At 42.7% G+C, this 26,645-nt stretch overlaps 1 protein-coding gene across 4 annotated transcripts in view; it reads left to right on the top strand.

The window, feature by feature from the left end:
- LOC144829313 (rho GTPase-activating protein 6-like) overlaps nucleotides 1-26,645 on the top strand; it is a 940,021-nt gene that overhangs the window by 766,253 nt on the left and 147,123 nt on the right. For all 4 annotated transcript variants that reach the window (XM_078688348.1, XM_078688349.1, XM_078688347.1 and 1 more), the window contains one exon: nucleotides 17,435-17,532. In XM_078688348.1, the coding sequence (XP_078544474.1) occupies nucleotides 17,435-17,532 (98 nt within the window). The remainder of the gene's footprint in view (nucleotides 1-17,434; nucleotides 17,533-26,645) is intronic.

Raw genomic sequence — 26,645 nt, 5'->3', positions numbered from 1 at the left:
AGTGCACTGAGTGTACCAGGCCTGGTAATTCAAATACTACTAGTGGGCCTGCAGCACTGATTGTGCCACCCACAGGAGTAGCCCTAGGATGGTGTCTCAGGCCTGCCACCGCAGTGCCTGTGTGCAGTTTAACTGCCATGTTGACCTGGCCAGCGTCTACTCTTGCCAGGCCTGACCCTTCCCTTTTCTTACGCTTAGGACACACCTATGGTAGGCCCAAGGTACCCCCCTGGACAGGGTGCAGTGTATATGAAAGGTAGGACATGTACTAGTGTGGGTAACATGTCCTGATAGTGAAATACTGGCAATTTCGTTGTCACTATTGAAAGGATATCTTGCCCCGTGGGACAGAATGTGGAATACTGTGCAACATGTTTACCTGCATACTTCCCATAGGAGTGAGATAGAAACTTGGAGTCTGGTATCCCTGAACTCAGAATTTAATAACACATCTTTTAGGGAGGATGGTTTTTAAATTCAGTGTTTGGAAATAACACTTTTAGAAAGTGTCTATTTTCTTGTTCAACCTTTCTGTGTGCCTCTACCGGTTTGTGAATTGACTGTCTGGTTTGTGAGTGACAGGGGCTGTAGTGGCTCCAGGGGGCTGGGTGAGTCAGCGCTAGGCTGAAAAGACCTATCTGCATTTGGAGTGGTGGGAGGAGTAGCACCTGAGCCTGAACAGGGCTGTGCCTGCTTTCCAAAATGCTGGCTACACCCCCTGCAGTGTGTCACACATGAAGAACAAAGATTTGTGGGGTATAAATATTAGAGCTGAAGCCCCTGAACTTGAGACTACTTTGTGATCTAGAGGAATCCCTGCCAAAGAAGATCAGCTGAAGAGACTGAGGCGAAGTGCTGCCCTTGCTGTGTGTCTGGGGTTGGGCTGCAGTTTGCTGTTTCTACTAAGGAGAGCTCTAAAGGACTTTGCTGTGTGCTGTGTCCCCTGCTTGATGAAGGACTTTGCTGTGTGCTGTGTCTCTCTGAAGAAAAGTCTCCATGGGCCTGAGAAGAGCTTGCCTCCTGTTTCTGAAGCCCCAGGCACAAAAGGACTTCAACCCCAACTCACTAAACTTCCTTGCTGGGAGTTCCAGTCTGCAAGGAGGGCCTGTAACTGTGTGTGAGGCCTTTTTGCTGTTGGGAGCTGGAAGCGCAACACCGCCGTAGCAGCCGCTGTCGCATCATCAAGGAAGCGCGTCACTGCTGTTCGCTGTCACATCACCAGAAAAGCGTGCCGCCGCACAGAGGGTGCCGTCGCAATACCCGAGAAGTGTGTCGCAGGGCCGTCGCATCGCTGAGGAAGCGCACCGCCGCTGATCGCCACCGCAACACTGGAGAACATGTCGCATTCACCGTGGGTGTCGTCGCATCACCAGGGAAGGGTGTCACTTGGCTGTCGTGGCTCAGAGAATCACCGAGTTCACCGCACAGCCGTTTTGCGTTCATGCATCACCTCTAGATTGTCGCATCACAACAAAGATGCCATTTTGTCGCATCGCACAGGATCGTCGCAACGCATCAACGTGCCATCTTATCGCATCGGAACCGGAGTGCAGGAAGAACTGACACATCCCGTTCTCTGCACCCCTTTTGGTTGTTTTGCGTGACGCATCCCAGGTACTTTGAGACTGAGAGTCACATTTGATCATCTACAAGTTTATTTTTGGCAACAACCTTTTTAAAGACATTCTACTGAGTTTCTGTATGTTGGATTTCTTTCGTTTTGGACTTGTTTAGTTTAGATAAAGATATTTTATTTTTCTAAACTGGTGTGGTGTCCATTTGTGGTGTTTTCACTGTGTTACTGTAAATGTTGGTACAAATACTTTACACATTGCTTTTGTTTTAATTCTGAAAATATGATACTGACACTTAAACATTAGTAAAGTCTGTGGAAGGGTTAATTGGCTTTGGAGTGCCTCAACTATTCCTGTTATCCCCTTCCTGCCACTTTAATCTCTCTTCTGTTGATACTTATGATCTTTTCACCCTTAATCGTTCTGAAATCCTTCCTCTGCGCATTTTGCATGCATCTCTCTTTCTACATATACTTCCTTGTGTCACCTCCCATTTACTCTCTTGTAAGCACAATACTTTTTTCTGTCTTGTCACGATTTTATCACCTGTGTTTACCTCCATCACACACTCTTACATAAAACTGAACACCTTTATGATTCATTAACAGCCACTGTGAGAAACTTGCACTGCCTTCAGCTTCAAATCTAAAACTCTCAATCATTCCCCCACCTTAAACACAACCTGAATTTACCCTGGTACCTAGAAGTGAGTGATTTACTTCACAGTATGTCCTATTCGAGACTCAAATGTTGGATGAAAACAAATGGTACCATATGCATATAGACATATACAAACAAGCATTAGAAATGCAATCGGGCTCGGATTTATTTGAGTTTGAGCTAATGGCATTGTAAATGGTAATGTATTTTTGCTAAGTGTTATGGAGTGTGTTAATGTGGTGTGTAGTGGAATTATGTGTGTTCGATTGGAATTGTAGCAATGGTGGCATGCTGTGCTTTTACATGAATATGTTTTAAATTAAAGTGTACCATACTGAGATTGCTACAATACTTAATTGTGGATGCGTTAACAATTGATGCATGTACTGATGGCCGTGACTGCCTGTAAAAATTGTGCACTGATGGCTGGTGGTGTGTGTGCTTGGTAAAGTACTGCACTGCCAGCTGGAGGTGTGTGTGCCTTGTGGAAGGGTGCACTGACGGCTGGTTGGTGTGTACTTAGTAAAAGCGTGCACAGATGGCTGATGGTGTGTGTTTTTGGTGAAAGAGTTGTGGAACTCGCTTCCGCTGGCGCTACTCAGCACCTCCAATCTGCTTCAGTTCAGGAAGAGCCTGAAGACCTGGCTTTTTAATCTTTAGGCTTTTTAATCTTTAGGCTTTTTCTGGTGGGTTTTTCTTTTCTTTCTTTGTATCTGTTGTTCCTTGTTGTGTTATTCTACATCGAGCTGCCTGTGGAAAGTGCCGGGACACTCTTTCAGAGTAGCCGTGCGCTATATAAACTCAATATAACATAACATAACATAACAAGAGTGCACTGATGGTTGCTGGTGAGTGCGCCTTGTAAAAGGATGCACTGACGGCTGGTGTTGTACGCCTGGTGGTGTTTGTTGTTTGTGCAGAGACGAAAGTATGTTGAAAGAAACAAAAGCCCTCCTGCCCTCATAAAACTGAAGGGAACATCTGTTTAGTGTTAATCACTTCTTATCTCATCTTCTCACAGTAGTGTCACATTCCTACGCTTCCCTCTGGCCTCATGCTTGAAAGAGAGGGGCGCAATAGATTGGATGCTTTGTTCTCCCACTAAGGCAAGGATAAAGAAAAACAAAAAACAGCAGCATACTCTCTAAAACATAAGTCCCTTCAAAATTTTTGTTTAATAGGAAATGTAAGAATACCTGCAACATATTCGCAACATGTAATGTTTCAAATTATGTGATGCTTGTAACTTCTATACTGCGAACGCAAATGAAGATAAGTTAGACCACATTCACACATATAAAGGATATTTGTAATCACCTTTAAAAAAAACATTGAGACATGTTTTGTCTCTCGCACTTGTAGTGCTCAATCCTTTGGAGTGGTGCCTTTTACTCTGGCACCCCCCTTTTCACGAAGAGCTAAATATGTCAAATAATGAATCAGAGAAGCTGTTAGAGAGAGCTCTATTACTACATTAACGACAAGCATTTTCTACTGTCAGTACACCCTTTCACCATGGTCTACACACACCACCAGCTGTCAGTGGAGCCTTTAAAAAGTCACTGCTGCTTGTGCTGTACCTGTTTGATGTATGTATGAGTGAAGCTTGAACTGCTTGTGCTGTACCTGTTTGATGTATCTATGAGTGAAGCTTGCACTGCTGCTTATGCTGTACCTGTTTGATGTATGTATAAGTGAAGCTTGCACTGCTGCTTGTGTTGTAACTGTTTGATTTATGTATGAGTGAAGCTTGCACTGCTGCTTGTGCTGTACCTGTTTGATGTATGTATGAGTGAAGCTTGAACTGCTTGTGCTGTCCCTGTTTGATGTATGTCTGAGTGAAGCTTGCACTGCTGGTTGTGCTGTACCTGTTTGATGTATGTAAGAGTGAAGATTGCACTGCTGCTTGTGCTGTACCTGTTTGATGTATGTATGAGTGAAGCTTGCACTGCTGCTTGTGCTGTACCTGTTTGATCGATATACGTATGTATGAGTTAAGCTTGAACTGCTGCTTGTGCTGTACTTGTTTGATGTATGTATGAGTGAAGATTGCACTGCTGCTTGTGCTGTACCTGTTTGATGTATGTATGAGTGAAGATTGCACTGCTGCTTGTGCTGTACCTGTTTGATGTATGTATGAGTGAAGCTTGAACTGCTTGTGCTGTCCCTGTTTGATGTATATATGAGTGAAGCTTGCACTGCTGCTTGTGTTATACCCGTGTGATGTATGTCTGAGTGAAGCTTGCACTGCTGCTTGTGCTGTACCTGTTTGATGTATGTATGAGTGAAGCTTGCACTGTTGCTTGTGATGTACCTGTTTGATGTATGTATGAGTGAAGCTTGCACTGTTGCTTGTGCTGTACCTGTTTGATGTATGTATGAGTGAAGCTTGAACTGCTGCTTGTGCTGTACCTGTTTGATTTATGTATGAGTGAAGATTGCACTGCTGCTTGTGCTGTACCTGTTTGATGTATGTATGAGTGAAGCTTGAACCGCTTGTGCTGTCCCTGTTTGATGTATGTCTGAGTGAAGCTTGCACTGCTGCTTGTGCTGTACCTGTTTGATGTATGTATGAGTGAAGATTGCACTGCTGCTTGTGCTGTACCTGTGCTGTACCTGTTTGATGTATGTCTGAGTGAAGCTTGCACTGCTGCTTGTGCTGTACCTGTTTGATGTATGTATGAGTGAAGCTTGAACTGCTTGTGCTGTACCTGTTTGATGTATGTATGAATGAAGATTGAAGGTGGACCACAAACAAACGTACTACTGCCCCGTTAAAATAACAGGAGCCAAGCTGAAAAGTGCTGGTACTGTTGTATAAAAGGGACAGGAGCACTGCTGGGGAGGGTTGCACTCTTCCATTAAAGGGACAGAAGCGCTGCTGCCACGAACCAGCACTTTCCTAGTAAACGTCTTGTAGCGATGTGCCAGTACTGTCCTATTAAAGAAACACGATACCTGGTGAAGTGCAGGGTAAAGACGGGGCAATTAAGAGAACGATTCCCTGAGCGAAGGAAAGTTTCATCTAGGATTCATACAAACTTCAACTTTTGTACCGAATACTACCAATACCAAGTTTAACGGTAAATTTTTTTATCGACCGCAGGAATATGAAGGTCAGAGACATCCCTGACTGAAGTGAAAAATTTGCGCTGAGCCAAATGACTGAACGCATCCAATAAAGCGCTTGCCACAGATAATACAAAGAGCCGCCCGCACAACGCACACCATGAAATGGAAACAAAGCAGCTGAGGCCAGGTACCACACATATGTCAACAACCCGGGCGCACGCCAAACAGACTGCAGAATCTCACGCACACGCACTATCAGCTCACTCTCTCTTATCTCATTGTCGCGCACCACCAAGCCAGCTCTTCAAAGGCCAGCACAAAGGATGAAGACTAATTCACATTTACCGATGCAGACCAACGCGCGCCCGACAAACGCAATGCTGAATGGTAAACGCGCTCAGCCCATCTGGATTGCATTACAGAGCCACCCTGACAGCTCCTAATTGAAATTAATGGACTGCCTTGCGCATAACCGCACAGAAAATGCCAAAAATGGCGACCAGAAATTACATATAGCCTATCGCGTCAAGGCTACTAAAAAGACAGCACAGCGAAGACGAATCACTATGCAGATGGCAAACAAAATCACTGAAAAAGCTCGCGCACTGATGAATTTTTCCTGCAAGATCCAAAAGCCCTTAACAAAAGGATCTCGGAGCTCCGCCCCCTGCTGACGCTGGGGGGGCGTAGGCCGAGCCCTAAAAAGTGATGGGTGGAATGCTTGAACTTAGTCAAAAGTGCACAAGTACAGAAAATATATATTGGAAATCTACAAAGTATTTTAGGAATCCGTGTTATGGGAGGGCTATGACTAAAAACGAAACACGACAACTGGAAAAAGCAAACCCTCTTAGGTAATGCTAGTTGAAGTTAAACGCATCTATGTAAAAGGAACTGCATTCCTCACATGGATTACTTTGAAGGTTTATACAGCTATTGTTGAAATATTAATCAGTATTTTTGCTTGCAAGTTTAATGACGTGAATATAGGTGCCGGTAGGGAACCGTTTCAAAATCCGTTTTTAATTAACGCTGAGAGTGAGCAGTGGCAGGCAGAAGGGACCGGGTAAGGCCCAGAATGCACCCGACACCTTTCCAACTCCTTTCACGCAAGCCGGTATCGCCTAGCAATACTTAAAAGAGCCAACGGCCTTGAAGATGTTTTAGGTGCATTAACATTACAATGCACTTAGCTCTATCAGGGGAGCAGATGGCATCGCAAACAAAGACGCAGCCCTGATGTCACACTGCCGCCTCGAGTGTCTCACTGCTTCTACAACAAGCATTTACAATGCAATAGGTCTCGCAGCATTAAAGTTTGAGTTACTGGCATTGTAAATGACAATGCTTTGCATGAATTCTTTTTTTTATTTGCAATTGGTATATAAACATTTTTTGTGAATGGTTAGTTGTTGCTTATGCTAAGCAAAGTTGCTAGTAATATAGAGTGCTAGTCTTGCTTGTTCTAAGCATGCTGATTGAAAGCGCTCTGATACGTGCGGGTAAAGTTTGCGCTACATAAAAGTGAAAACCAGTAAATAAATTAAAAGAAGCCTACCTGTACCACGTCCGTTCTTATTCTGCAATGCCACATATCTTTGGGTCCTTGTACTTATTAACTGCACCCGGCTGTGGGAAACCTCCATGGCAGGAATAACATGTTGCGGGGCAGACATGGGCAATGTAGCCACTGTCCTGTGGCTGCTCCGCGGGGTAAAAGTGTAGGGGCAGGAAGGCAGGCGGCAGGTAAAAAAACACAAGTAATTTATTCATTGGCATTCCTCAGACAGACAACCTCCCAGATGTTTTCTGTGGCAGGTGGGGTTGGGGTGGGGGGGGCGGGGAGGGTGTTGCTCGTGGGCGTATTGGCGGCATGTCCCACAATAGCATGAATTCTCCCACCATCAGAATTCGGGGCATGCTTGAAAAAATGTTCCCTTGGAACAACTAGTGCAGGATTTTTGCCAGAAATATATGCTGTCCTTCAGATTGTTTTGTTTGCATTTTACCATTGCTTCCCTGTGCATTCATTAGTATCGCCTTCCATGGCCTCTATCAGATGATTTTACTTAGCTTTCCTTTTGCAAATCACTGCATGAGGTTTGTTTATCAAAAGGGTTTAGAAACAAAATCAAGACTACAGTTACCAGAATGCACTAATGTTACACCTGAAACCTCAGTACTGTACACATGCCATCCCAGTGACGTAGAGACATCAAGTTTCCATTTATTAAGCATAGATGACATGACTACACGTGAACAAAGAAAAGAAAAAAAAAGTGCCCCAGTCCCTCAGCTTTTCTTTCACACGCCCTGGTTTTCAGATGACCTAGTAACAAACTGTACGTCTGCATGAAATTATTGATACTCAAAGCATCATATCATAATGTAATTCTATTCGGTATCAAATGCTTAGTATAAAATGCACACAGCTCTGGGGCGCATTGCACTATTAGCTTTTATAGCTCATCCAAAAAGTAGTTGTCATTTTCTGCCTCTTTCACCCACTCAATGTAAAAATAGCGCAGTCAATCGGCGCTTGGCCTTCCTCATCTGGAGCCTTTTAGCGTCTTCACCAACATGACTGTCCTATTACACCATTTAGGGCCGCACAACTGTGTCCTTCAGCAGGCAGCAAACAAAAACGAGCGGGAGGGGTAGGGGGAGTGCACAGAACGGAAGAGACGCCCTCAAAATGCTTCTGATTACACCTAATTGTTTCAAAGAAAATATAAACTCAAAACCGGCATACAACGTCAATATTTTACATGATGTGTGACGTCAAACCATGGAGAACCAAAATAAAACAAGTAGGAGAGGGAGTGGAAGTGCACGGAGCAGACGCCCTCGGAATGCCTCTGTCTACAACTAACAAACAAAAGGCACGGCTGTCAGTAATCCAACAGAGGCTTGCCACGATACTTAAATAAATAACAAGGGATAGTACTGTTTGCGCTATATAAATCAAATTACAATACAGCCCAAAAAAGTCAAGCAGCGGCATGCGCCCCTCTCCCTTTACCCCGCTTACCCCTCGTCCTGCTGGTTTATCTTTGATCCCTCCGCGAATTCACCGACGGAGGCCCCGCCACAGGTGGCGGCGGTGGATTTGCATAACTGACCATTTCTGTCATGGTGGCCGAGGCGGGAAGGAGCCACGGGCCCCGGGCAATCGCAAATGGGATAAAAGCGGAAGGAGCCGCGGTGTTTATTTTATTTTATTTTATTTAATGCGATTTGGGTGGCCGAAGCGGGTAGAAGCCACGGGCCCCGGTCAATCGCGAATGGGATAAAAGCGGAAGGAGCCGCGGTGTTTATTTTATTTTATATAATGCGAATTGATATAGCGCTATCATTACCCGAAGGTGTCAAGTCATTTTTTTGGCATACGCAATACCAGCAGCGGAGCAGACTCTCACGAGCCCCTCTGCTGCCTCTCGTCTCCGAGAGGGCGGGACTTCCGGCTTCGGAAGCCCGCGCACGCACCCAAGGAGAGAAGCCGCGCCTACGGAGAGAAGCAGTGCTGGTGACGCGGGGCTCCCATGCCCTAGAGAGAGCCCCGCGGTGGCGGCTGAAGACCGGAGTGGCGGTAAGTGGGCGGGGGGGGCGCTTGGTGCACTTGTGTGTGTGTGTGTGTGCGCGTGTGCGCGCATGTGTGTGGCATGTGTGTATGCGACAGCGGGGGTGGGTTCTCTGTATGTGTGGGTGCGTGCGTGCATGGGCGCTCGTGTGTGTGTGTGTGTCTCTGTGTATGCACATGCGTGTGGGGTTTTGGAGCTTCCCAGGAGACAGCAGCTGAGCGCGTTCGCGCGCGCGTGGCCTGCGCCGATCGCCTTTGCGCGCGGCCAGGTGCTGTCTCCTGGGAAGCAGAGCCAGCGACAATAGATCTCCTGGCGGACACAGCGCTTACGCGCTGTTACGCCACGAGACCTAATAAAAGGACCTCTCCTCACTGAATTCTCTTATCCTGCGCCACCGCACACACTAAGAGAAATCTTCCTTGTATGCTACTGCTTTTTTTTTTAAAGAAGAAAACAACGTTTGGGAATCATTTTTCTTGTTGCGCACGCTTGCGGAGACTACACCATGGGAAAGTGTGGCGTGCAGGCTGGGGTACTCTATAGCGTCCGTACCCTATAGGGAACATAGGCTGAAATGGCTAAAGGGCATGGTTACTGAAATGGGATCAAATATTGCCTTTGCTATTTAAGGGGGGGGGGGGGGAGTTATTATCATAGCTCCACCAGATACACTGAACCACGACTATATACTATCAACACAGAAATTCGTCTGTTTAATTTGGCTGTAAAAGGAACAAAAGGCAGAAGAATAAAATTGTAATCAAGTAAACAGTAAATGCATTTATGTTACAGGTATCTTTACAAATGTAATACCTGCCCTTTTGTAAGATAAATGACTTAACCCACAAATGACATGCGCTGAAAATCTCTCTTGAAAGAAGAAAAAAGTTTACTCACTATTTTATTGTTAACTTACATGGCAGAGGCGCATACTGAATGAGATACTGCTTAGTCACAAGACTGTAATTACACCTACCACTGGGAACTAATATCGATAATTGGATTTGGATCGGTGCAGGGGATTATGTCTGATAGGAGCAAAAATCGGCTCATATTTCTCTCGGGAGTCCGTGTAATACAGAAGTCTCCTTTTTCTACACAAACATGATGTTATTTTGTCTTCAAAAAAAAGTGTCCCTTTTACTACAAAATAAAGCATATGCTTACTAAACTAACTTCTAATTGAACAATATAGGACAGGGCATTACAGGTAGCCATATTAAATGAGACATACTTCTCTGGCTGAATGGTGCCTGAAGTTGAGCAGAAATTCTGAGACGACTGATATTCCCCATACTCAAAAACCCAAAAGTCGTGGTTTTGTAATCTTCCCCTTAAGGTTCAGAAATAATGTAAGTGTTTGACATTGAACTGATTTTATTCAGGGATTCATTTGTGGGAGCCTATCTTTTTCCCGATCATTTCAACATCGAACCTCCTTGCGTTTTCAATCTGATGCCTTGCTTGTCAAACACCTTCATGTGAATGTCAAAGAAATCTTTGCACATCTCCGAAACAACAGATAACTCAGATGACATAAACCTGAAATTATCACGCAGAATCCTTATTGTCCCTGTCTGTGTCTCAAGAATTGTACTATGTTTAAAGGAAAGGTTTCTTACTCTGGTAATGTCGACCCCGTCACCACCACTACCGCCCATCCGTCTCACCTCCTTCTCCTGTCCTCTCCCATAATACTACATCCTCGTTACTTAAGTCTCCAACATTCTAACGTTCCCCTTCTCCTTATCCTTCATCTAACCCCATTGAACCTAATCTTCCTACTACACACCGCTTCGATGCCCTCTCAGGTGCAATGCTTATTGTAAGATCTGCCATCAAGAATGCTTATGACATCCATGACCTCACGTCTGATCTTTCACCCCATTTACTAGCCATCACTTAGACCTGGGACAGTGACTTTTCTCTGCCTGACCTAAATAGCATCTTTCCTTATTCCTACGACTATCTAATTAAAAAAGAAGGGCAGTGGTGCAGGATGGCCCTGATTCACCATAATTCAATCTCCATTAAAGAGATCACCAGTCTCTCATGTCACTTGAGTACCTGCTTTGCATGATGGTCACAACATAATCTCTTCTTTAACAATTGCAGTGATCTACCATGCCCTCAAAAATGCCTCACAACCTTTTCCTTTGACCTCCTTCATTTTGCCCTACACATTCTGTCCATTTCCAATGGTGTCTGTATAGCCGAAGACCTGAATATCTGGGTCGATGACACATCACATTCGTACTGTCAAGCAGAGACAGATACATTTGACTTCTCCCAAAAGCTCACTATCCCCACCCACACTGAAGGTCATTGTTGAGGCTTATGTCTCTCTACCATACCGTTTTCGGAGCATCTGTGAGCCACTGTGGTCTTATCCTTAATTCGTTAATGACTTAATTGGGAATGGGGTCATAAATTAATTGATGCACCTAAAGTCTCTCAAATCGGTACCTCATAGAAGAATGTGAACGATGTACAACCAGGTAATACCTCCGTATTAAGGGATGTTCCTGGTGTAAATTTGAAATCGAACTCTAGAAGAAAGTTAGGATTGTTCTTGACATTGGTTTTCTTGTTCCCACAAGGGAGATGACCTTAACCCATCCTAGTAAGTGGTTCACTGTACATTTCCTGTATTCGATATGCAAAGGCAGGGCTCAGAAAATATTATAGATCAAAACAAAGCTCAGCTTCTATCAGACAAGGTGTACACTACACACAACCGTTTTTAACCTAGTCTGCAATTTAAACAAAAATAAATGTTCCCATTCTTACATCGATGATGCTTGACATTAAACCAAGTAACTATTCTACATCTACAAAGAGTTGGTAACTCCCTGTTTTCCATACAAGGGCCCCACTCCCTTTTTTTCGTCCGAGACCCCCTGATACTTGCCCATTTCACACTCTCAGATTACTCCAGCCTCAGATAATGGTATGAGAAATATACTGTATTCTTTTAAGGAATTCACCCCATTTTAGGACACATGCTATGTTAAAGTTGTCAGTCTGTGCCTCCCACATCTGCTACATATCATCAGAATAATTAACTCATTCCTCACCAGTGGATCCATTTATCAATCTTCTAAACATGGCACTATAATGCATATGTCAGAAAAACAAAAAAAAGAAAAGAAACATCTGCAGGGCCTGATAATTTTGCCAACTATAGTCCTATCTCAGGCATTTGGAAATAGTTGTCTCTGTCCAACTCTTATCCCTCCTTGAAGAAACTGGCCTCCTCTGCACCTTTCAATCACACATTAGACTCTGAAGGGGAACCATATCCATATTATTTATTGTCAGAGAAGAGCTTCTTAGATCCACTGACAATGGTTCTACCTGTGCACTAATACTCCTGCACCTGTTGGTGGCATTCAGTAGCCACTGACCACCGTATCCTTCTAAAATATGTATTCCTATCCAGTCACTACAACAAATCAAACTGTCTTAGTTAGTATCTATGTCCATCAACATTACCTGTGATGTCCCTCATGTCTTGGCTTTATCACGAACACCTTTCAACATCTACATCTATGCTCTCAAGCATATTCATTCCTCTGATATTGGCTACTGGTGCAACTCTAGCTTTTTATACCAGTGCTGGCATTACCAATCTGTGCTACATTATTTGCTCTCCAGTGTTCACCACTAAATGTGGGCAAGCAGACTGGGATCCTCCTCATGAGGATAGCCAACCCTCACCATCTATCTAGTGCATGCCATGGCACATACCATGCCTGTGTTGGTATTGGACCAGAATACCAAGGACTAAATATTATCGGACAATAATATTGCATCCTAATTATTGTTTACAAAAATATCACGCTGGAGTAAAATGTACTTCCAATGGGACAATTTGCTTGTAACCAGTATTGATGACATAAAATGTATGTCCGATGATATTTGTGCCAGTGATAATCTGGTGTACAATCCCAGGCATATCTGCCTGCTCAAACATTCAGTCACCAAAGTCCAAACGGTTCAAATACGAGTAACCCTGCTACTATGTGGATTGAATTTCTACACCAACATCACATCCACTCCAAAAGCTCCCCCGGGGTTCCCTAGAAAGGACTGAGCAAATTACAAAGCACTTTGCCCTGTCCATAGATCCATGCCAGGGCTCCCAAACACTTATCTAGGTTATTCATCTTTTACTGTCCCTCCAGAAGTCTAAGATCTATGAACCAAAAACGACTCTCATTCCACTTGTTGGAACTCTATCCCATCACACTTAAGACTGGAAAATAATTAATGAGGTTCAGGCTGTCTTAAAAAAAATCTTTATTACATCTTCATTTGTTGCATTGATTACATATTTATTTATTGATAGTCTCAGCAGCTGGCCACCGTACACCCTAAGGCATAGGCCTAAATATTAAATGCATAAAACAGCTACTGTATCCATGACCCAGTCTCTGATCTCCATACCTATGCTTTACAATGAATAGCACACTGACCCACCCTCAGTGGCTTGCACCACTGTACAAAAAAAACCCAAAATGCTCTGATTTTCACATTATGAATTCAGTAAGACTGGAAATGGGCTTTATTTGTGTTCTTTTTTCCAACATCCTAGGGATTCTATCGGTAGCCAGGTTTATGGATTCTCCCGGAGGAGACTGAGAAGATGGGCAAAACATAGATAAAATTGAGTTTTTAGGAAAAATAGGAAAAACGTGCTCTTGGTAAAAGTGTTTTTCTTTTCTTCCTGAAAATGGCATCAACATACGGTTTGCTGTGCTGAAGTCACCATCTTTACAGCTTTCAGAAACATGCAGAGCTGAATAAAATAAAACGATTTTTTTTACTATAGTATTTGCATTTTCCAAAATGGTAGCCGTTTTTTCTATTTTTCTTCTCTCAACCTACTATCAGTTTATGTTGGAAAAAAGTATGAAACCTATGGATGATCCAGGAAAGGTATAGATTTCTGAAAAGTAGACACAATTCTAAGTTCAAGGGGTGTAATGTGTATATCCCTCAAGAGTTTCCCAAATAAATTAACAGTTACATTAAATTAATATTGGAATTGAGTGAGAAAAAAACAGCCATTTGTGACAACATTTCCATCTGTAACATTTTGCCACAATGTTCATTTTACAAAAGCAATATACCATTAAGTGCACTAGACCCTTCTGGTGGCGGGATATATAAAGTTTTTAGGCTGTCTAAGGTACCTAGAGTCAACAACTGAGCTGCACTGTACAATTTATTTTTCATTGTGTACTGAATATACATCTATTCATATGATGAAACATTTAGAGTGCAAAATGGGTATTAAGGAAACCTATGCATTTCTGAAATGAACACAAGATATGGCGTTTAGGAACAGTGGTTATTTGTAAATCTTTGAATTTGTGTATACCCATGCTAGCTTACAACTTAGAGGGTATTTTTTAAAATGACTTCTGTCTTACACACTGGCTTACATTTTAGAGGCACAAATATACTAAAATCCAATTGGTAAGAACACATGTTCTGCTGTTCTATGCTTCCATATGTCTTCCAGTAAAAATGGTACCAGACCGCAAAGCGCAATGGCCTAAAACACAATATACATGCATCACTTTTTTCCACTGAAGACCAACCCTTTTTCTGCAAAGTTGGTAGCTGTGGATTTTGGACTCTAGCTTAGCCAACAACTAGGAACATCTAGAAAACTTGCACATTTTTTAAAAGTAGACTCCTTGGGGAATCCCGGGCAGGATGAGTTGCATGGCTCTCACTCAGTGTTTTTACTCAGAATCCCTGTAGTTCTTTTGACCCAAAAAAAAAATTTCTCACATTTTTGTGATGAAAGTTTCGGGAAGCTGCATGGACCCACAAACATCCTTCAATTCAGCATTCCCCCTCGTCTCCTGATAAAAATGGTACCTCACTTGTGGGCAGGAAAAAGCCTAAAGCGCAACATGGATACATCACATTTTTCCCCTAAAAAATGACCCTTTTTTGTAAAGTGGGTAGCTGTTAATTTTTGGCCCTAGCTTAGCCTGCACCTAGGGAAACCTAGTAAATGTGCATTTTTTTTTTAAAACTAGACACCTAAAGGAATTCAGGGTGGGTTGACATGCAGGGCTCTCACCAGGTAAGGTTACCAGGATCTCTTGCAAACCTGAAACTTTTACTATTAAACAGCATTTTCTTCACATTTCTGTGATGGGAAGCTCTGGAATCTGTGGAGAGCTTCAAACATCCTTCCATCCAGTATTCCAATCAGTTTCCCGATTAAAATGGTACCTAACTTGCATGGGGAGACCTAGTCCTCATGTCAGGATATGCTCCAAAAATGCAAAATGGACACATCATATTTTTCCACTCAAAACAGACCTGTTTTTTGAAAGTGGGTAGCTGTGGATTTTGGGCCCTAGCTCAGCCTTACCTAGGGAAACCTAGTAAACCTGCACATTTTTTAAAACTATACAACATGGGGGTAAGGGGTGCATGACTTGCTTGACTCTCACTTGGTAATTTTACCCAGAAGCCTTTCCAAATATCAAACTTTGCATTGGTAAAACTATGTAGCTTTGCCCAGAAGCCCTGCAAACCTCAACTGTGTCTGGAATCATCACACATTTTACTTATATTTCTCTTGTGGAACCTTCCAGAATCCACATAAATCTACAAAATTGCTCTCAAGTTCTCCCATTAACCATGGTTTGATCCATTCCTGTTGCATACACTAGTTCCAGGAACACAAGTGGTGAAGTGTTTACATGATCACAAGTGGGGTAATGCTGGGAGGTAGGTTTTTGGGAATTCCTATGGCTCCCAGAAGTTTTCATCACAGACATGTAAGGAAATTGCGTGATTTCAGGCATAGTTTGAGGTTTTTAGGGCACTGGTAGTAGGGAAAACTCATGGGATCCACGCAAGACACATCAAACTGGAATCACCTGGGTGTCTATATTTTAAACATTTCTGTGGATCATAGGCTTCCATGGGTAGTGAGTGAGCACAGCCCCAAATCCCTCAGCTGCCCTTATCACTGATCTCTTCACCTAGCGTTGTAATGCCTTTTGTGTCAAGGTCTCTAGACTCACCCACACAAGTGAGGTACCATTGGTATTGGGAGACTTGGAGGAATGATGGGTGGTGGAAATTTGTGTCTCCCCACAGATTCCAGATGTTTTCCTCACAGGTGTGATGAAAGTGTGTTTTTAGTCGAAGTTTGCGGTTTACAGGTCATTGTGGGTAAGTAAATCTTGTGTGATCCACGCGAAGCACACCACCCTGCCCCCCCCCCCCAACAGGTGTCTAGTTTTCAGAACAGTCAAGGTCTGGTAAGTTTTCCCATGTGGCAGCCTACCCAAGCCCAACAAGTGCAGTCAGTCACCATTTCAAGTTGGGACGATATTGTGAGTTAGCCACACTCTCCTGGCCCATATGTAAAAACAACACCCAATTGAATCAAATGTCTTCTCATTTGCCATTGAAACAGGATTTCTTAATGTACAGGGGAGCAGAAATACTTTAACGGCTTTAGGGATGAGGGCGGGGCAGATGTTAGGATGGGCCAGAACCACCACATTATTTCCATATAAAAAATATGTTACTGCCATACAGTGGGTTATCTGCCCCCTCAGGGCCACATTGGAGCAAACCTCCTGTCTTTTCCAGGGGGAAAAAAGACTGGTTTGGTTCTTTTCTGAGGGAGGGGGTTTGGTCATTGCAAGAATGCAACAGCTGCACTACTTTGGACTTTCTACCCCCAGGGTCATATTTGATGCAATCTACACAATTGGGACAACACTGGGGAAGAACATGGGCCCATGCCTGGGGTGGGGGGCAGGTGGGTGGAGTGCCTCCACCTGCCCCACAATAAAGCTGCATAAATGTAGTCTCCTGTTTCTAGTGGGCTTTCTGCCTCCTCAGGGGCAATTTGGGGTAATTGCCCCAATCTGCCCCCAGCAGGGGCAGAAAGTCTGTGCCCTTATGTGGTGGGGCATAACCATGCCCATGGTGGGCAGTCCCCACCTCTGTTTTTTTTCTCCAGGTGTCTAGTGGACTTTCTGCCCCAATCTCCCCAGAAGGACAGATTGGGGGTAAACACCCCATCTGCCTTCCGGGAGGGGAAGAAAGACTGTTACCATATGTTTAGCAGGGCATGGCCATGTCCATAGAGCGAAGACCCCACACCTATATTCATTTTAATATACCTTGGTATCTTGAGAGTGGCAGAAAGAGTGCCTGGCCATTGGCCAACACATGCACCTAAACTGTTAATGATCTTATCTTAGAATTAGTAGAATTTTTAATATGACTAGACTTCAAAATGTAATATTAGATTTCAGTTAAGCAATTTTAAGATTGAATCAATCACTGTGGAATGAGGGAGTATAAGCCTAGTTGAGGAAACCTATGGCTCATAGAATCTGCCAAGTCAATCATATACATAAGAATGTTTTGTTGATTAAATAGACAATTCAAATTCAACAATTCCAGAAACCTACAGTTAAAGATAGTATAGTAAAATAAACTGCATGGATGGTATGCAGCAATTGAACCAAATTTCATGTTTTGTTTTAGGTGTCTCCAGAGTTGCAGAACGAAGTCCTCATGCGCCTGCTGCAGACGGATCCTGATATAATTGATTACCTCCTACGGAGGAAGTTTAAAAGCCCCTTGTAAGTTTTGTCATCAGTGCAATGGGATGGTGTAGCTTGTAGATACCCACATGCTACACATGCTGTATCTATGCAATGTGTAATAATAAAATATAAATACATCCTGGAGTACACAACATATATTAAATATGAAACATGTGTCCTGCAGTTAATGTTTATGCCTGAGATAGGTGGTCTCTAAAATCAATGATGTAAAAAATGAGAGTTTTGCAATGAAGTTTAGCTAATATTAAGTGTTAGAATTAAAGCGTATTAATGATAGGGATTTACTTTAGGGTTATAATTAGTGTAAGATATGTAGATATTCATTCTGTACATGGTATGTTACTGTATCCTTGGCAATGTAGTTTTATAATAAAAATGTGTCAAAGTAGGGTTCGTCATTCCAGTATTTCACTTGAACATTAGTCTTCATTTCCATGTAGATCCAGACCATGATATTTACTTTCATTACATTTTCAATTTTGAGGGGGCAGTGAAAGTTGTGGATTGTCTCAATCACTCCACTTCCCAAAAACACAAATCCCTGAAATTGGATGAAGACTACTAAGGATACGCTGACTGATAGATGCATTTCCCCTCCTGAGGCAGAAGCCGGGAGGTCTCTACTGCCGATCTCTGGCATCTATTTTAATTGTATATTGCACGTTTTTAAAATCCGAGCTCTCGGCTTGATTGGAGAAGCCTGGAGATTTCCTGTTGCTCCCTCTGTGTCCCCTATTTCTTTTCCCCACTCCCTCCGCCCGCGGACCGCTCTCAGCTGAGCATTGACGCCGAGAGTCGGTCTCCCGGGTTTGGCGGCCATAATGAGTGTGGGCCCGGCGGGTGACGCGCTCTAGTAGCGCTTATAAGGAAAAGACCATGATTCCGCGCAGCGGATGCGTACAGCGGTGGCGCCGGACATGCGCCGGAGACCTGCCCGTCTGCGCCTGTCCGCGCACGACCGGGCCCAGGGACTAAGACCCCTGGTAGGCGATTGTTATACTCTGCGAGTGAGTTACTCTTATTAGACCGAGGTGGGCAGACTTTAAATCCTACGACGCTGACTACACTAACGGAGATTAACATTTTACGATCCCCTAGTGCTAGGGCCTCCGCCCACTTGCCCTCTATAAAGCTCGCCAGCCTGAATACAAGGTCACTTCAGAAACACCACCTTGAAATCTTTACTCTTCTTCAGGGTGAGACCATAGATGTATTAACCCTCACTGAAACGTGGCTAGGCGACAACTCCTCCCCTGACATCATAACCGCCCTCCCAAATGGATACGACATTGCCTGGCACAACCGTCCGGATAATGCTCGAGGTGGGGGTGTAGCAATTATCTTTAAAAAACATCTAACAGTGGTTAAAGTATTAACAGAAACAAAAAACTCAGCGGACATACTTGGAGTAAAAATTACCCTGAACAATACATGTTTCATTGTCCTTACCGTCTATCGTCCACCACAATGCACCTCAGTGTTTAATGAACTATTTTCCCCTATTATTTCTTACATCTGTACTAGATATAAAAAAGTCTTGGTGACAGGAGATTTTAATGTCCATTGGGATAGCGCAGAGAAAGATCTGCCAACCCGTCAGCTAGAGACCACTATGACCTCGTTAGGTCTAGAGCAGCTTGTGGAAGTTCCAACGCATATTAAAGGTCACACCCTTGACCTAATCTGGACTTCCGATCCAGAGGTGGCTCTTACGAGCATTGTACCCTGTATCTGGTCCGACCACTATCTAATCTGGTGCGATATTCCGATGGATAGTGTTCAGGTCAAACCACCTTTAAAAACCAAAAAAGTACGTCAATGGAAAAAAGTGGACTCGGAAGCCTTAATTGACGCCTTTCCTAAACATACACAACTAATGGTCCCTCATGGCGATCTAGACCAGGACTATAACACCATAGTGGTGAACCTCAGACAGGCTATCGATCAGATAGCCCTGAAAAGGTACAGAAAATAAAGTGTGCCGAAAAAGGGGCCCCTTGGTTTAACCCACCTTTGAGAGATCATAAAAGAAAGCTCCGTCATCTGGAGAGATGTTGGAGGAAGACAAAAAATCGTACGGACCGAGAACAGTATAAAACATCTCTGAATGCATATAAAAAACTTATTGTGTCAGCTAAAGAAGAGTACTACGAAACTCGTATAAACAATGCTGCCAATATTCAGAAAGAAACATTCAAAATTCTAAAAGAACTGAGTAAGAAAGATGGAAAAGGTTGAAATGACGATAGATTGTAATACCTTCCAAAGTTACTTTCTTGAGAAAGTAGCAACTATTCTGTCAGATATTAGGAAGGACACTCTTAATACTCCCTTTGCATCACAGGTCCCTCAAGCCCCTCCGAGATCTACCATTACTAGGTTTCCAGGTATAGATCCTATAATTCTTGGGCAACTTATGAATACAACCAAGTCAGGTTCCCCTGCAGACCCCTGTCCCCCCAAAATTTTTTGTTTGGCACTCCCTGTTTTAGAGGACCATATCATCTGCCTCTTAAATAACTCACTAGACACTGGTCTCTTACCAGCTAGCTTTAAAGAGGCACACGTCAAGCCCCTGATAAAAAAGTCGGGGCGGACCCGGCTATTCTGAAAAACTATAGGCCAATATCCCAGCTGCCTTTTTTGTCCAAGATACTAGAACAGCATGTGCTAAAATCCCTGTCTTCCTTCATGGAGTCACACCATCTACTCCAGGAGCGCCAAGCGGGATTCCGTGCACATCACAGCACCGAGTTAGTAATGCTCTCGGTGCTAGATGAGCTCAGAGGCATGGCTGACAGTAAAAAACCAAGTGCCCTGATACTTTTAGATCTTTCAGCGGCATTTGATACTGTCAGCCATGCCCTGCTCTTGGACAGACTGGCCGCGTTTGGGATAAAGGACCTGGCATTCCAATGGCTAAAATCCTTTCTATCAGGGAGGACCCAGAGGATTAGGTTAGCGGATTGTATATCTGAGGTGGGTGTTCTTGAGTGTGGAGTCCCGCAGGGCTCTGCATTGTCACCACTCCTGTTTAATCTTTATTTACAACCTCTGATAGAATCCCTGGCAAGCATGGGCTGCATAATTTTTAACTATGCAGATGATACTCAGCTGCTGCTGAGTATTGACAACACTACATCTGCCCAGACTCAGGCCCAGAATATGCTCAGGTTTACGGTGAGCTGGATGACGGCAAATTCGTTGAAAATAAATCCCGAAAAAACGGAGGTCCTAGTAGTCTCAACTGCTGTCTCGCCTTGGGGTGATTTGTTCTGGCCTCAAGAGCTTGGCCCCACCCCGAAACCATGTCCTAACGTTAAAAGCCTTGGTTTTAAGATCGACCATGAGCTGACAATGGTTAGCCAAGTATCTTCTGTTGTCGGAACTTGCACCAACTTAATTAGGCAGTTGCGCAAGCTAGCTCCCCTACTCTCCCTAAATATGCTTCGAACTATTGTTTCGGCTACCATAATTTCAAGGATTGATTATGGGAATGTACTTTACTTAGGTTTGCCGAAAAGTTTGATTAATCGCCTGCAGGTTCAGCGCGACTAATTTTTAGACTACCCAGACAGACCCATGCCTCCCCACTACTGCTCAGGCTACATTGGCTTCCCATAAAGCAAAGGGTGGAATTCAAAAGCTTATGCATTGCCCATAAGGCAATCTATGGGCATGCGCCGGCCTATATAAAGGAACGGCTTGAGGTTTACAAACCTAACCGAGCGTTTAGGTCCTCTGTCTCCCAATTGCTGGTTTGTCCGCATTTTAAAATGGCTACTAAGGGTGGGAGATCCTTTTCGGTTCAAGTCACACAGATGTGGAACAAATTACCTGAGCCCCTCCGTAAAGAAACTAATCTTTTCCACTTCAGGAAATCATTGAAAACGCTCTTATTTAGGGAAGCTTTCTGTTTAATTTGATCAAGGTTTGTTATATCTGTACTTCCTGCTCACTGTTTCGATCGTTGTTACTGCATCTGTCAGAAGCGCCTAGAGACCTGACGGTGATTTGGCGCTATACAAACCTCAGATAACAATAACAATAAGGATATTCAGTGGCAGTTGAAATCCTCAGACTTGTCGCGGAATGCTTTATCAAAAAAATCCACTGACGGAATTTTCTCCACCATAGTAATAGTATAGTGAAGGAAATGTAGCCAATTTTGTCTCCTCTGGATTAATCACTTTTAAATTGAACCTGTAACCGAAGCCTAACTGTCTACTCAAAAATCTCTTCTATCAATCCTTTTTGCAGCATTGATCTGAGGTACTGAAACGAGAAATGGAAACACATGTTAAGACATATTGCACTTGTAATTTTGTAACCTTGATTCTTTTAGACAGTAATCTTCTCTCCATCATTCTAAAGAATAAATAGGATAATCTCAAAATTAAAGAGGTGAGACACTAATAAGGTCATCTGAAACTAGCATAGCTCACTAAGCATGGTACAACAATGAAGGAACATATATTACAGCAGGCTTTGCTGTCATTTTCATTGTTTGTTATTTTGACTCATGCACAGGTATTCTTTAACCTGTATTGATGTGGTTTGTAGTTGTGTAGTGCCATTTATTATCATTTTGTTCCATAGTGCCCGACCTCAATCCCTACATGTGAATGTGAACTATCTAGATCCACCCTTTCAAAACAGTATTCTATTCCTTTTCCCCAAAAAAATTTAGTGGGTTAAACTGCCCTTTAGTTTAAATATTTTTAATTTTATTTCAGTTTTATTCATTAGCAAAGCCTGTATTTAGTATACCTTCACTATGAAATCCTTAAAAAAGTATCTCCCTATGTTGGATGTTACACCACTGCCTTTCTTGACTTCTAACATCACTTTTTCAAAACTTATTTTCTCATCACAAATAGTCATTTTGAGATGGAATTCCTTCTAAGATCTTAGTTCAAATTGTCAGGATTTTTACCAAGCTGACTTAAATATTTCAACGCCAGTGTCTTGATTGTTTCTAGTTCTCTCAGTTTTAATGAAAGTCAGTTGCTGGCAGAAAGTAGTTTACATATTTGTCTGCTTTTCTTATCCTTCTCATTAGCACATCTTAACAACACCCTACTTCTAAGACCATTTATTTAAAAATATTTTTTTATAAATAATACATTTATATGGCTTCACGATGTGGAGGAACTTCACACTGTTTCTGTTTTCAATACGTCCTGCACTTTTGAGGTGGATTTTAACAGATGCCGCAAAGAGAGATACATTTTACCCAGAAGGATCACATGCATTAATTATTTAACAATATCTATGCTTCTTGCGAAATGCTTAATCCTTTTGGAGATAGTGTAATTACACCATTCACAGATGAATGATAAACCCTCAACCATGTCTATATAAGATTTTGCTACCTGAATCATAAAGGTATGTAAACTACAATCATCATTTGCTTTCTACAAGTGAGGCACAATGCCTTTAATTTTCAAGGACATTTCTAAAGTCCTGAATCTATAGTCGAGTTTCACAAGCAATTACAATGGTTAAATGGGTTTGTAGAAAATAAAAACAGTGGGCCCAATTTACAAATTTAATTTTGTATGAGATAACATAGTACTACAGTAGCACAACTTACATACTACAAAATGCAATTCACTCCAACCCAGCCTTGGAGTACGTTAAGCACCACACATAGTCAAACACTAGTACTGCAACACACTCCAATTGCAAACAATGAAGGCAGGAAATTACAAAAGACCCTGTAGGGAATACAGTTACGTAAATTAAATTAGTTTGAAATTTAAAATTATAATTGCTTATGATTTTTTTGGGGACGGAGGTGAGCTTGTCCCTGTAACGTTTGGTTTTTAGTGACTATCAGTATTTTTAAAAATGATATCAATTGTACTACAATTTCACTTATAACACATTGCACTAATACACATTTCTACAAGTGGATAAACACATTTTATTCACACATTTATTCTTATTATACATTTTAAAAGTAATAATTAACAAATCAGTGTAAGGTTAATCTTTTTTATAAATGCAATACAACAAGTCTTTTTTAATTTATTTTAATTTTTGTGTTCATTTTGTGGATCCGTGGATCCACTACGATACCGCCATGAATTCCCCATGATTCCAGGAACACACCCAAACCTGAACTTCTCATTGGATACAGTAAGTCTCCACCCATCCACATTGGAAATGACGACGTAAATCAGATATTTGGTTTTCACATCTCTCTGAGACAGACTGAAAACCACAGCTCCATCCTCTTTTTTTCACTTTCCTTCAAAAGTCCAGAGTTTTAAAGTCTGATGTTTCATGATAACAAAAGAATAGAAGGGTAGAGGAGGATGTAGAAGAAGACGACTTATCACTTTCAAAGAATTCCTCCAACATTTGAAAAAATGTCTCCATCCCTTCAGGAGAGTAGGAAGTTGTTCAGAAAATTGTCCAATACAATATATGCAGTCAAAATTGTCAAGACGTATGGGCAAGAAGTATTCACAAAGCATATTCTCTATTTGAAAACACCTGAAACTCAAACATACAAGGATTTATCACAGGATGATGGTAGAGAGGGAAGGTAATGCATCCTCATGAGCAGCTGGTCCATCTGTGGGACCCTTACCACCTAACCAGATGGTTCCCATCCCAACTCTTTCACCAAAACTGCAAGACATGGTTACTCATTGTGGCAAATGCCATATGCCAGTTGCATTAACAGTTTCATCTTTTGCCTAGGTTATGAATGCTGTTAGCAATCATAATTGTTAATTTTGTCTTCATCTCACTGTTCCATCTTCTGTTCCTCTTTAAACACAAGTAGAGATCTGAAAAGCAAATATAGAATACATTTAACTTAACATTTCATACTATTAGATTACACACTATAAACAAGTGAGTAGGTACAGAAGTGGTTATGTCAGTGGTTCAGAGGCTGTGCAACTGAGTATGGGTGTATACATGGGTACAAGAGGGGCTGTACGGATGGGTGACTGGGTATTTGAGAGGTTGAGTGGATATGTGAGTGAGTTTATCAGTGGCTCTGTGGGTGTGTCCCTAGCTGTGTTTGTTTGTAACTGTGTGTGGTAGTGACTGTATGGGTGTCTAAATGGGTATGTACAGGGCTGTGTGGATTGGTAACTGGCTGTGTGAGTGGGTGTTTAGGTGTGCAGCTGTGTGTGGAAGTGGCTTTGTTAGTGGTGGACACATAAGTGCTGTGTGGGTGTATGAGTGGATGTTTAAATGCATTTGTCGCTGTCTGACTGGGTGAGTGAGTGGCTGCATGGTTTAGTTATTAGGTATGTGAGTGGCTGTATGGGTGGGTAACTGGGTGTATAACTGGGTGAATGGGTGTGTAAGTGCATGTGTAACTGATTGAGGGCTGGGTACATGAATGGCTGTATACATCTGTGAGTGGGAATAACAGTTCCTGTATGGGTTAGTGAATGACTATGCAAGTGGATATATAGGTGAGTAAACGGGTGTGTGAATGGCTTTAATGGGTATGACTGAGTGTGTCCGTCACTGTCTGGCTATATGAGTGGTGGGTGCTTTTGTGGGAGTGTGCTGGGTGTGTAAGTACCTGCCTGGCTGTGTGAGTGGGTGCAAATTATATATTATTAAATTACATACTGTAAGCGACCACTAACATCTAATTTTAAACACCTTCATTCATTCTTATTGGCTTAATAAAATAACTATATTTTCAGGATGGCAATTCATTTTCCACCTTTGCTGCTCACTATATTTTTAGATAATGTTCTCATCTAACCCCCTTCTATTTTGCCTTTTACTGTAGTGTCCAGCAGCTACACATTTCCTCTCAGCTTATATACACTCATATGCCTTATTTTTAATATACTTTTTTATAGTACAGCCTAATTACCATACATGTAAAATCTATTTGCTGATGTCCAACTTTTATTTTAATATCTGTTAGCATCTGTATTCCACTGCAAATCTCAAGTCAGAAATATGGCAATCCTCCTCCACTCTCAATACCGAAGTACCAATAATGGATACTCTTCTCACTGTGCTCTCACTCATACTCCTGTACTTAGCAAATTACAGACTTCTTTTCATCTTTTTTTGTTACAACCCTTCTAAATGGTCTCTATTTTCTAACCCTTTCCATGTTTCCTGTAGCAAAGCCCAATTTGGTAGGTTTCTCATGGATCCACTGTGGTCCTCAGTGCAGGCTCCGTGCGAATCTGGGGAGGATCTGCAGAAGCCCCTAAAATAATTCAACAATCTTACTGAGAATAGTTTTATAAGGTGCCTTCTGAGACTCCCCCTGAGTACCCCCTGACCCCGCTACAGTTGGATTTGGGTCTGGTACCCATTCAGGAGATTGTCTCGAATCGTCCCTTGCTGTACTGGAGACGACTTTGGTCCACCCCTGAGCTCTTGAGCTATAGGGAGGAGCTGGGGGATCTTCTGTCCAGAGGGGATGTGGAGAAAATCCCCTGGTTAAACCACATTAAGCATCTCTGCCAGGCTCTTGGCATGGGGGACATGTGGTCATCCCCTGAGGTGACCTGCGTCCTATTTTCCAAGAAATCATTGAGTTTGTCACTTAAGCGATACCGAATGGAACTTATACTAACAAACTTTTCCATGGGTAGGTTGACCAACACCTTTCTGGATATTAAGGTCCATCCTAACTTTGAGAAATTCTTGGATGATATCCAGCCCCCTCTGGCTAAAAAACTATTCGTTCAGTTCAGGCATGGCTCATTGCCTCTTAGGGCCGTAACACACAAATGGCCAAATGCCCTACACACAGCGAGTTCTTGCCCAGGGTGTGGGAGTAGCAGAGAGACAGATCTGCACGTTCTGCTCTTCTGCCCCTCCTACTCTAAGGCAAGAGCCAAATGGATTATCAAATTTTGCAAGTCCAGGGGTCTTGGGGACTACAGGGAGGTTTTCAGAATTCTCAAATATGACACCACCCCCCTGACAGTGTTCGCAACTGCTAGATTCCTCCTGTCCATGTGGTATTCAAGGTGTGCAAAATTAAAAACTGAAAGCTCACAAACTATTGCTCCTGTAGTAGCACTAACTTTGTAATTTATGAGGTTCCCTATTAATAAAATACCTAGGGATCGCCCATTGTTAGCGTCATCTTAATCCACGAGGAGCTTTTTTCTATG

This window comes from Lissotriton helveticus, chromosome 4_1 (assembly GCF_964261635.1).
Source record: "Lissotriton helveticus chromosome 4_1, aLisHel1.1, whole genome shotgun sequence".
Classification (NCBI taxonomy): Eukaryota; Metazoa; Chordata; class Amphibia; order Caudata; family Salamandridae; genus Lissotriton; species Lissotriton helveticus.
This window is presented reverse-complemented; position numbering and strand designations above follow the sequence as displayed.